Raw genomic sequence first — 12774 nt, 5'->3', positions numbered from 1 at the left:
GGGGCCTTCTCTCTGCAGACTACGGCGAGGACCACGGAGCTGCCGGGGATGCTGTGAGGCAGGGCTGTTTAACCAGAACGAGTGTGCTCCCCAGATCCGGGCGCCAGCACTGAGGAGCTTGGGGGCCGGTGGGGGACGAAGCAGGGAAGTGAGGAGCACGCTTTCACGTCTGCCAGGAAACCCGAGACCCTGTTCATCGCTCACCGCCCCCTTGCGGGTGCTGGCGGGGCTTCAGAGTGTCAGTGTTGGGTCCCCCAAAGCCCCGGGGAGACACCAGAGCTTCCCCCAAACTGCTGGAGGAAAGACAGGGTAGGAGAAGGGAGTGAGATTTCTCCCTGTCGACACACCTGCTCTCAGGCCTCTTTCCGTCCGTTAGCATGAGCAGGAAAAATCTGCCCAAAGCCCTGCACAGGATGTAAATAAACATCTGGCAGTGAACAGACCCCCTAAACGCGAATGGCGTGTGAGGGTGTTGTCAGCTTGGCTTGGAAAATAAAGGCCCCGTGTGGGCTGAAACTTAGGAAGGCTGCTTAAAATGCAAACCATGCCTTTTAAGAAGAAAGTGCCTGAGACTTTGGGTGACTTCAGTGTCCGCCCACCAGCACGGTGCTGGGTTGCTCTGCAAGCTGTTCTGCCCTCCCTGCAAGAGCAGCCTCCTCGGTCCAGGAGTTATTTTCAGCCCTCCTTGTTCTTCCCTAATAAGGATAATTATCTCCAAAAAGGCAAAGTGATGCAGTGGTCCTGAACGGCACACTCCCAAGCACCTACAATTGCAAAACAAACTGACCTTTACAGCGTTGCACAAAACGGCCCGCATGCCTGAGGACACCGGCTCCGTCTAAGGACGAGGGGCGGTCACCTCCCGGCCCTCCCCTTCCAGCAGGCGGGCGGGCGCGTTTCCACAGCCCCCGCGCGGCCCGGTCTCCCTGCCGTGCTGGATGTTCCTTCTTCAAGCGGCAAACTGACTCCCAAACAAACCAGCACTGACGCCACGACGTGTTTCTCAATATCACACATCAGCCTCTCCCGGAAGTTGAATGCCCGCTCCAGACTTCAGTCCAGTCCCAGCCCGGGTTCCCTGTGCTGGATTCCAGCACAAAGCAGCTTCCTTCCCACCAGCGCGGCCCCCGGGGCAGCCCGGAGGGGCTGCCTCTGCCGTAGCGCCTCTGATGGGTGAGGAGCAGGGCTTGAATGGCACTCATATGTGCAAAAACCACACGCAGCTCGATTTAGAAGTAATGCAGTTTGGGATTATCAAAAAACAAAAATTGAGAGTCTTGGACCTCAGAGACAAAGAACATGTTGTTTGGTGTTTGTGCAGCATGGTTAAGATCAGCTAAAAAGAGCAAACAGGCATGGAGGCTTTCCAGGCACCAAGCAGTTGCTAAATCCATTCCTTCCTGTTAGAAAAAATATTGTCCACCAGTGTTAAAACCTGACTTCAGAGGCAAGAGACGCTGGATGGGTGTTGAGGTGTCCCAGGGATGGTCTAGCCGCCTCCACCTTTGCTCATAAGCAGGGAAACAGCTTTACATTGCAGAACGGGAAACCCCTTTCATCAGTGGCAGCGCTAACAATGCAAGGACCACAAAGTGTCTCTAAACAGGAATTTACCCAGATTTTGTCTAAGACCAAGATCCCACACATGCTCTAAAGCAAGGCCATTAGAGAATGATTTTCATGGTCGTTGAGGCTTTGGCTAAATAAATATACACAATCCGGAGGCATTTAAAGGAGAAAAAAAAGGATCGAAATAAAACAAAATAGCAACTAGCTTTGACACATCGTACGGATGCCACCGAATCCACCACGTGCTGCAGGAATCCTGTCTCTAAACTCCCCTATTTCATCAGGTGAACCTCATGGCCGAACACTGAGGGGTCAGCGGCGGTGCATGGCTCAGACCACGCCGACACCTTCAGCCCCACGTAAACTCCCGGAAGACGTGGGTCCAGGCAAGGCCTTAGGGTTAACTGTCAAAGTGATCATTTCTGTTGGACCGTAAACCACTTAACGGGTTTTTTGATGGAGGAGACCATCCTGAAGACACTTCTGTGCGGGTATTTTTAATAATCATAAGACTAAACTCACTGCCTCTGTGAATTTAAAATAGTTCTTTGCAGTTAAATTCACTTGACATCCTTCCTTGATCCAAAATGTGCAAGAAAGCTCAGAGAGGTGGCCGGCGCACCCGGGCAGCCCCCCGTGCCACTCACCCTGGAGCTGGCGGCCCTTGTACAGATCCCGCGTCCTGGCTGGATGGGCCCTGGCCGTATTGTCGCACTTCGGCTGCTCGTACCTGCGGGGAGGGAGGGAAGAGAGAAGAGTGGGTGTCTCCTCCGGGTTCTCCCATCCTCGGCCCCAGGTACCCGGGACACCAGGCATCATAGGACACCGCTCAGGAGGTATGACCTCTGGTGACCTATGCAACAATTAAATGTCACCTTCCCGGCCTGTAGGAAGAAGAAAGCTACACACAGCCCTCCCTCCCCACCTCGTTCCTGAAGCACCTCGCACAGCGGCCAAGCCCAGGACCAGGACGGGTGCGGCGCGGGGCGGGGCGGGGGCTGAGGAGGGCCGCGGGGGGGCCTCCCCCACCTCAGGAGGGCGTGCGAGTCGGGGAGGCCCTCAGCATTCCAGATGGACATGTCGCTCAGTCTAACCCACGAGGCTAACTCATGGAGGCTGTCTCCGTGTTAAAACAACAGAGAGTGAGCTGGGCACCGGCCCCACAGAGCCCACGAGGACGAGGTGCGGCCCTGACGCCGGGTGGGCAGGGCCTGTGGGGGCTGCTGGCGGCTGCACGGCAGGGACTCCAAAACCGGTGACAACTCCCGACCGGTCTGCCCACGGGCTTCCGACCCCGGCCCAGGCGAATAGCCTGGGAACAGCCCCAGCCCGGCCCCCTTCACGGTGCTTTACAGAGGCCCCTTGGGTCTGGGCGCTGGGTGTGGGTGACACGGGGAATCCCACGTCACCCCGAGGACGGCCCCATCTCATGGGGACACCGACCACCCAATCGGGTGCATGGCGGCTGTGAGAACCTGCCTCCCAGGGCAACAGACGTGGTCTCAGGGGTCCAGAAAGATTCTGCGAAAATGCGGGCGACACGTCGGAGCCAGCAGGGGCGGGGCGCGGGGTTGGGGGGGACACTGGGGTCCGAGGCCGCCGACTCTCAGCAGGTGAACAAGGTTCCTTTGACGCCTCACCCTCCCCTGCTGCCCTGGTGCCCTGCTCGCGCGCTGAGAGAGGGGTGGGAGAGCGTGTTTACTTCAGAGGGATCACTTCTGAGCCTTACTTTTCATTATTTCTTCTTTTCCCACCATAGAAATGAAAGAATGGGATTTCTCGCCCCAGGAATGCTTCCCCGGCGCCCCTCCGCTCGCCCCAGGGACCCGGGGCCCAGCCTAGAGGGTCGGGTCCAGCCCGGCTGGAACCAGCCAGGTCACCTCCAGCTCCTCCGGCCCCTCACTCCCTCAATAGCTGCTTTGATACCAGAGAACTTAACACCCCACTCACGCAAACTTAATATGTCTTTTCAAAGTGTTGTTTTTGAAATGAAAGCGTCTCGGACACAATCCGGCCAACAGTTAAGCGCTCATGTTTTATCCAAAGCCATTAACTCGTACTCTTGAGATGCAGTTGGTTCAGTGTGGATGGCAGTGGAACCACGGTCGCCGGGATGAGATCGGCAGGTAAAGGGACCCTTTCTCCCACCCGGGTCTCCTCTCCCACCTGGGGCTGCACAGGTGGCTGGGAGCCGACAGCCCACCGGGGGAGCTGGCTGAGGGGCAGCCCTGCGCTCACCGGTGCTGATGTGCACTAAATTCGGGGCGCCCGGGCACCTGCTCACGACCCATAGACCTCATTTCAGACTCTGGGTCAGCGTCCGTGGGCCACAAGTGACACCTTCACAGACGACTGCCCGGGAAAAGTGAGCTGTGAAAGGACAAGCAAAGGGCCCAGCTCCTGACCGAGCAGGCAGAACCAGGACGGGACTCCCAGGGACGCGGGCAGCCCCAGACACTCTAGGGGACACCTCGTCTGTGACAACGTCGGAGCACGGCTCGGGGAAGCCTGGGTGCCCTGCCGTGCTGGGAAGTCGAGCTGCTGCTGTGAACTCCGTGCAGGGTCCTGCAGAGGCTCGGGTCGACGCCGGTGTCCTCCACGTGGGGACGGGAGGCCACGTCACTGCCGCCCATTCTGAACCTTCGACCTTGGAGCAGCCTGGAGGCAGCCCCACGGCACGGCCCCCCTGGGTTTGCTCCCAGCCTGGGCTGGGGATGCCTGAAGAGTCCAGCACTGCCGCTGACGTGAGAACGCACAGTCACACGGCACCGCGTGCCCCTTGAGAGGAGCACTGAGAGACACCCACGCCTGGCGGGGACAGCGAGCTCGAGAAGCAGAACCAGCGCCTTTGAAGCCTCGAGTGACACAGCTGAGGCTGTGCTGACGCCATCCCGTCTTTTCAGTCATGTTTATTCTAACTTATTCGAACAAGAAAAAGCAGTGACCATCCCTTGATGGTCTGGTTGCCCATTAGATAGCAGACCCCCTGCCAGGCAGAAATTCGATTTCGTGCTCACATGGCCGGTGAGACACACGGGCCCTGCAGGCAGGCAGCGGGCCCTCAGCCTGCAGACTGACGGCAGGTGGGCAAACCCTCATCGGCCGTCAAGAAAGGGGGAGAGAGCTCCCCATGCCGGGCCTAACACAGCCACTGGCAGTCAGCCTGAGCCACGCTTAACCCGATAGCTCCCCCCGGCGCTCCCCGCTGTTAATCAGCGACCAGGCTGGCTCTGGCCCCTCTCCTCCCTGATCCTACACCCTCCACGCTTGGCCTGGGCCCCCGCCTGCACGGCATGCGGACCCCTCCAGCACCAGGAGGTCCAATTCATGATCATCCCCTCTCGAAACTCTGTGTTGGGGCCACTCTCTGCCTGTCTGTGCCCTGTCCTTGGCACGGGTTCATAACACAACTTGTGCTTTTGAGTCATCTTGCATGGGGACACAAGGAAAGGGAACCGGCTTACAGTGCTTAGCGTGAAATTTTATATTTGTGGCTTCTTCCTGGTCTCAGGTTTCTAAATTTATTATTCCCCATCAGAAAATATAAATATAGAGAGTGACTGGGGGAAAAAACTTGAACCATCTACTCAAATATAGATCAAAATTATGAAGTGTCTCCTAGAAACTGCTTATTCCAGAAAATCACAAGGAAACAGCATTTATGTAACAGTGGGTATTGAAACTGTAACGCAGACGACCTTCGGCGACATCTCCACCTGACCGCAGAACCAGGAGACGTCCAGGCAGGTGAGGCCGACCTGCGGCTCAGCAGGCCCCCCTAATGTGGATGATTCTGACCGATTTCCTAGCATCCAGGTCTCCCTGGAGATCACTCGGATCAGTTCCACTTCTCTTGCCAGTGATGGGTTAGCCCTGGTCGTAGGACCCAATTATGGCCAGTGACCCCTGAATAGGATCTGCAAGGGGGCTTCCTGAGAGAGAGAGGGAGGGGCTGTGTGTCCTCTGAGCATGCGGTGTGTGGATGAGATGCCGGATGCCTGAAGCCATCTTGTGACCATGAGGGGAGTCCGTCCAAGGGCAAAGACAGCAGAGCAAGGATGTCAGAGGAAAGATTTGGAGATTCTGTGTCCTCAGTGGCATCTCCAAGTCACAGTATCAACTGCAGGGGCACGTCCCCATCTCTGCAGCTCTCCTTCAGACAGCACAGCCCTTCACGGCCAAAGCCCGCCTGCCAATGCACCAGAACTGAAACAGAGCGCTTCCTAGTAACCGGCACATGCCGCCTTCTGGCCCAGACTGAACTCGACCCGGCTCTGGGGCCGCACTGTGCAAGGGGGGGGCACGTTCGCCCCCTCTGTCTGGACGCCCCCATCCCCGCAGATGTCACTGGCTCGCTGCCCCGCCTCGTCAGGACTGGACCCCGACATCCATGTCAGGAAGCGTGCTGACCGTTCCGTTCAAGTCGCACCCCCGCTCTCCCGCCCTAGTTCTCGTCTGCTTTCCTCCCGGGCTTTGTCATCCACTTGTTCTTGGCTACCATTCCGTTCCTCCCGTCAGAACGCAGGCTCCCCGGCGCTGCAGACCTCTGTGCATTTCGCTCCTGCGCCTCCCCGGCCCTGGAGCTGGGGCCGCACCATCGAGGGAAGTCAGATGTTTCTGAGTAAGACGTGAGCAGTCAGGTGCCAGGGCGTGGGGCGTTCAGAGCTACTAGGAGATGGCATCAATTCTGTCACTCAAAGAATCTGCTCTGTGTGGCCCCGGGGGTCAAGGGGGTGGCCGGGTCCAAGCCTGGGAGCTCAGCGGTGGGCCCCCGTGGCCCTCCCCCTACCCGTGGTGGGCCTGGCCAGAGGTGACATTCTGGCCAAGTGGAGTGAGGGGAGGTCCACTGAGGGTCCACGGGGAAGGCTTTCCTTGCCGTCAAAAAAGCCAAATCATGTTGTCATGGCTGCGTGAGCTTCTGGTGCCAGGAGAGGAATGGGGCGCGGAGTGAGCTGGTGATGAGAGAGACAGGGCAGGGAGAAGGAAGTAGCTCATTAAAACCACCCCCTCAACTGCTGAGAGATGCGAACGCTTCTCCAGGGACCCTGGGAGTTGGTCACCTGGAGGCTGGGTGGGTGTGGGGACCGTGGTGGCCGCAATGGACGGCAGTCCTGCGGGTCAACATGCTGTTTCCCCAACATCCCCAAACAGGACTGGACCCCGACGTCAGCGTTTCTGTCCCCAAACCCAGCATGGAGCCCGGACAGGACCCCTTCTCTGCTCGCCCTGCATGCCTCTCAGTCCTGACAGCATCAGGGTGCGGACAGTCAGCCTCGGTGAAGAAAGAGCAGGGGAGAGAGACGCACGCGGGGGTCTGGGGGCCTCCCCCCGGGTCTGATTTAATGCCCTTTCTTGAAACTCGGGGAGGAGGGGTCACTTCGTCCCATCGGGAAAATGAGACCCCGGGACTCTGCTCCCTGGCAGGAACACCCAGAAGGTCTGGGCAGAATGGAATCAGGGCGGGGGAGGGAGGAGGGCGTCCTCTGTTTCTTGTCCGGTTGTAATACAGAAACGCTCACAAGCTCTGCAGGGTCGATGCGGTGCGCTCGGCCTCATCCCTTCAGAGCCAGCGAGGAGTCGGGGTCTGACAGCCCAGGATGCACCTCGCCGGCCCTGAGACCGAGCCTGCGGGACGCCCCAACCGTCCTAGAAGCGGGCTCTGGGGGAGCCTGTGGCCCCCACTCCCAGAGCGGGGCCCCCTAAACCAGCCAGACGGGGCTCCGGGTGTGCTGGACTTCAGGTGGAAACGCCAGCTGGCTTCCTGTCCTCCGGCTCCCGAATCCACCTGGGTGTGTCTCTCCCTTCTGTGCGCGTCATGGTCGCACTTGAGAAACTGGGTAAAACCTAGAACGCATCACAGTGCTTGCGCCCAGGTGAAACCAGTGCCTCGATCTGATCACCCTTGAGAGAGAACATTTTCCTATATTGGTAAACGGTTTTTACACAAATTTATGAAAAACCAAAGGGCAACTCATGTAACAAAGAGCCGCAAAACCATCCTCACTCGCGTTCACTCGACTTCCAGGAATGGACGGCAGGTGCTCCCCTGGGGCTGCCCTGAGACCGCGTGCTTTGCTGGAACTCACACAAAACGCGAGTGAGCAGGGAGGCTCGTGTTTCAGGCCCTTGAAGGCCTGCTGCTCCTCCTGACTCCGGGCTGTCCTCCTTTTTAAGTGGTGATTTCAGGACACACACAGCTTTGACTGTGAACAGAGAGCCATTCTGGGCGACCGGTTCTTGTGGAATGTGGGCCTCCCTTTGCCAAAACTGGGGTCAAGAGAAGCTGCTGTTGGCATGGGACACATTCCGAGCGTCACCCCACTATCAGCTCCTGGTGATGTCAGGGACTCGGTGCCCCCAGCTCCCCGGCCACTGCCCTCAAGACCACAGGCACCCCACCCAGAGCAGTGGGGTGAGGCCTGGGCGCAGGGATGCCGAGGGGCTCTGCCTTTCTGGGTTTCACCACACCTCTCCCGGCCCCACTGAGAGCGGCTTTACCTGGTGGACGTGCCGGGGATGGGGCGTCCAGTGTCCACCAGGACGCACCAGCAGTAGCCGGTGGAGGGGTGGCACTGCACCGGCTTGTAGAGGCCACCGTGGGCACACTCGGGGATGACCACATTGTCATTCTTCGGCTGCCTGGCCTCCTCCAAGGCCGACTGCTGCTCCTGGTCACACGAGGATGCTGCGGGGAGAAGGAGACAAGGGTGAGCCCATGGCTGAGACCAGTCCACACAGAGCCTGGGCAGGGACGGGACATAGGGAGGGCCCCCCAGGAGGGGAAGGGCAGGAGGGCTCTCGCGGATCAGAGTGACGGTCACTGTGGACATGTCCACAAGTGGATCTGATGCCCTGTGGACTGAGGAGGCCACAGGTGGGACCCAGACCCCAGGAACAGCCACAGTCCTCTGCTCTGGGTCCCAAGTTGGGGTCGCAGTCAGCAGATACGGGGTCTAGTCCCACTGAGCCCTGCTGGGCCCTCTGGCCACAGCCCCGACCTGCTGTCCATCAACCACACGCCCTCATCAGAGTCTGGGGAGCACAGCCACCCTCCCGCCTTCACCTCCCCCAGGTCTGGTGAAGTTAAGTGTGGAAGCGACCAGCTCCAGACGTCTCCGCTGCAGTGTTTCTGAAACAGGCTGTGTGCCTGGAAATCACTCGAGAAGAGGACCTCTTACTGAGAGCCGCGTCCAGGCGGGGAGCTATGTGAGTTCTCAACTCATTCCCACGACGACAAAATAGTCACTTCGAAAAATTCCAGCACCCAGTATTTCAATGTCTGAAGGCTTCTGTCTGTTTATGTTAATAAACTCAGTCTCTTTTTTGTGTTTAGACACGATCTAACAGATCCATCTTCCGCCCTGAATGGACTGAGGATGCCTTAGAATGTGTGGGTTTAGACAGACACACGCACTTATACACACCCAGACACAGACACGCAGACAGACAGACAGACAGACGTGCGGGGCTCCTTCCTGGGCGAGCTCTAGGAGATGGCAGGTGGCTAACTGCTGAAACGCCAGGTGAAAAAGCTGCCCTAGACTCCTCTGGGAAAGCAGAACAGAGACGCAGACGAACGTTAGCTGAGGACACGAGGCACATCAGCCCCCGGTGGCTTCTGCCTTTCAGTTAAATGTTTGCACAACTTTTGACAGCAGGGAGGTCACACACAGCAAGGTGACCCCATCCGGGATTTCAAGTGCAAAGTCGGCTGGTGCAGAAATGGACCCTGGGCGTCGATGCGCTGACCCCCAAGTCCCGCTCGCGGGCACCCACGGCCTCGGGCCACATGTGACTCCCACCACCCGACTCACGTCGATTTAAATCTGAAGCCACCCTGGGGTGTCGCACGCCTCAGCCTCATCTCTCAGCAAGCACGGCTCTGACCTCGGAGCAGAGGAAGCTGGCACCTGCACGAAGCCTCACAAGTGAGTCCGCTCTACGCAGTGATCCGCAGATGCTAGTGAATTTGAGTCAAATAAAATAAACTGTGCAGAACACTTTACGCTTCACTAGACATCCACGTGAGGCTTCAAGTACCATCCGGAAAACACTCGGCGGAGAGTATTCCGAACGTTCCTGCTCTAAATCCTTCCAGCCTAAACGCATGCCATTAAAAATTCACACCAGCAAGTTAAATCTCCTCCCCACTCGTGCTAAAAAATCCCAAATGCGGGCGCTAGCGTTTGGTTCGTCCTTGACTTGGCATGGGGTCTCTCTGGGCGTGGCCTCCGACCCTCGGCTCAGAGTCACCTTGAAGGAACACCCCACTCACCCTGGGACCAGGAGGCTCGGGGGTCGAGCTTCCACCCGCCAGTCCACGGAGCCCTGAGTCTCGGGGACGGAAGGGCCAGCGGCAGGACCAGGCCGCCCTCTCGCCCCCGGAGGCGCTGCGGGGGCTCAGCCCGGTGGTCGGGGGGCAGACCCCGGCTGAGACACAGCTGCCCTTGACCCCACACGTTCCAGAGCAGGCCCTCCCTCACCTGAGCTGTCTTTGGGGTCAAAAAATCACATTCTTTCACCTTCACATTTCTCCTTAAAAAGGAAAAGAAAACAACAAATACATTGGGCGAATCTATTTTAAGTAAAATCTTTAGAGCGATTTTCTGCTTAGAAAGTACTTTTGTTTGGAAACTAACTACAGTTTACAGGGGTTTTATGACTAAACGTGGCACCAAACAGGTGGGACGACCGGGGAGCTGGGAAGGCGTGTGCCTCTGGGTCGCGGCTGCCAGGCCAGAGGCGAGATGCCACTTGGAGCAGGACGCCCGGCTCAGGGGCCGACGCGGGTGGTGTGGCAAAGACTGAAGGAGGCCCGGTGGGCGGTGCGGCCCAGGGACCCTGCTTTGTGAACTCGACTTCCAGGTTCATTGTTTCTCCAGCACTAAAGAAACGCCTGGAACGTAACAGGCACTCAGTACATTTGTTTTGCAACAGTAACTCGTGCCTGTGACATTAAGAGCTGGAAAACCACCTGGATTTTACTTCTCTGGTAACTCCATTTGCAACGTGAGGATAATCAACCCGCTTAATGACGTGACCGGCCGTCTACGGGCCGCATCGCCAGCCGCCGCTCTCGGCTCTCGGCGGGCCGGGAGTGGCCGCCCCGCACACACGCGGGAAGAGCGCAGAAGGAAGCCAGCCCGCGGCTCCCCGCTCCTGCAGGAGGCGCTCACTCCCCTCTGCGGCCCCCAGGCCAGCCTCGGCCTCCTAAGACGGACGTGGAAGGTGGAGCCGCCCCGCCCTGTGCCCCGATCGACCTTTGGTAGGATCGTTCGAATCTGACCGTCACGCCGCTTTGTGTAATGACAGAGAGGGGGGAGCGGTGGCCCCTGGGCCCAGGCTTGCACCCCTGTCCCAGGCAGTGCCCGGCTCCTGCCACAGCGACGGCGGACCGCCAGGTGCGGCCCCAGCAGGTCCCCTCTCCGACGTCATGTGGTCCGTGAGCCTCTGGATCCAGGAGCCCACGCAGGACTCCGAGCTGTCTGAATGGCCGTCCGCTCTCAGAGGCAAGCACGTAATTCCAAGAACTTCCCTGTGGCTTGAATTATCCAGAAGTAGATTTCTGGTTTTTGGTGGGTTTTTTTTCTTTTTTTTTCCTTTTTTTTTTGGTCTGTAAGTTAAGCACGTTAAATGGCCAAGTTACGATTCTACAGGCGTCCAGCGTCAAGATGGGGCATTTGGTTTCCATCAGTGGCGAGTATGCTCTGGGAACGTGGGCGGGGCGGCGCTCCGGGAGTCACGGGACAAGCGCGGAGGGGGTTCTAGCCCAAATCCACCCCAATACACGGAACAGTTAACGGCCGCTGCACTGTTAGAACGGCCACACTCAACTTCGGGAAAATTTCGCACCGACTGTCCCCCGCCGGCTGTGCATTGCTTTACACTCTACCTTCAGTCGGCAAAGAGAGAGGCAAATAAACCCACTCCTCATGCATCTTAAAGAGGCATCTGCTCCAACTGCAACATGGAAACCGGCATGGCACAAAATGACAGGGACGCCTCTCTCTCTCTGAAGGGACAAACACGCCACCGTAGGTCACGGGAAGACACGGAGGGGGGAGGGGGTGGAGCTCCAGCCAGCCCCGGCTGTTTGAAAGCCCCCAGGCCGCGCGTCTGTTCCCACCCAGGTCCCAGACACAGGGGGACCGGCCGCAGCCCTCCTGCAAAGCACACTGCTCCCTTGCCTGTTCTCTTGGCCCCTTTTCAGCTTTGTTAGTGAACAGAATTTATGGTGTGACTGTCTGGGCACAAAATGCTTCACGCTCGCTCCAAGGACATACTGTAGCTACAGAAGTGGGTCTGGAAAATTCTCGAAATGTCCCTTCTGAGGGTTTTACGTCATGTTTGAAAGCTCATCATAAGCAAAGTAGGATCGATTAAGTCCACCCACCCTTAACATTTGCTTGGAGGGCTGTAAAATGCGGAAGCGTCATTGCCAAGCAGGAAGAAATTCCGTGGTTTGTTTATATAAACATCCTGGCTGAAGTGAGAACTGCTAACTCACACGATTGTATTTGGTAAACCTGGCCCCATGTGGGACATCCAGTTTCTCTTCTTGGAAAAATGCAGTTACATTTGACAGTAAGTAAGGGCCACTCTGAAGGAAGCAGATCTCCTTTAGACAAACTCACAATGGCACCGAGAATAGACAAAGGGCCGTCTGATGTGTCCCTCTGAAGGTCACCCTCCCTCCAGAGACAGCCCAGCTCCCGGAAGAGACCACCCATTTCTGCCCCATCCCTGGGGCCCTCGGGGTCAAGGAAAGAGGTGACTCCTGGAGCGGGAACCTCCCCGGCAGAGACGCCCCGGGCTCTGTGGAGGACGTCCATCACACCTGTAAACGGAGAAGAGCAGTGAGCGAAGGACATGAGCTGGCCGATGTCCCCACGACACTGGATGCGTCCCATCACCGAGACGCAGGCAAGCGGGGCTCCAGGACGAAGCCCAGGGAGACAAGTCTCAACCACATTTTAGAAAAATGTCACTGAGGTCTCGTGATGCGGTAGAAAAGGGTGCAGGGAAAGGGGCTTTTCAATGAAAGTAAAAGCATGGAGGACCCGAGCAACAACGGTGGGGCCAGGAAAGCAGGAGGAGGGGACCAGAGAGGGACTGGGGAAGGCCAGGGCACGGCCGGCTGAGGGCCAGGCAAGCGTGGCTGGGAGCAGAGACACCTGCGGCCGGCGGACCCAGTAGGGTCACACA

At 58.0% G+C, this 12774-nt stretch overlaps 1 protein-coding gene across 3 annotated transcripts in view; it reads right to left on the bottom strand.

Moving 5' to 3' along the window:
• The window catches only part of SMOC2 (SPARC related modular calcium binding 2), a 139374-nt gene that overhangs the window by 33203 nt on the left and 93397 nt on the right, over window positions 1-12774 (bottom strand). For all 3 annotated transcript variants that reach the window (XM_072966242.1, XM_072966243.1, XM_072966244.1), the window contains 2 exons: window positions 8068-8254; window positions 2217-2299 (listed from right to left, as the gene is read on the bottom strand). In XM_072966242.1, coding sequence (XP_072822343.1) covers window positions 2217-2299; window positions 8068-8254 — 270 coding nt within the window. The remainder of the gene's footprint in view (window positions 1-2216; window positions 2300-8067; window positions 8255-12774) is intronic.

This window comes from Vicugna pacos, chromosome 8 (genome assembly GCF_048564905.1).
Source record: "Vicugna pacos chromosome 8, VicPac4, whole genome shotgun sequence".
In the NCBI taxonomy this organism is placed as follows: domain Eukaryota; kingdom Metazoa; phylum Chordata; class Mammalia; order Artiodactyla; family Camelidae; genus Vicugna; species Vicugna pacos.
This window is presented reverse-complemented; position numbering and strand designations above follow the sequence as displayed.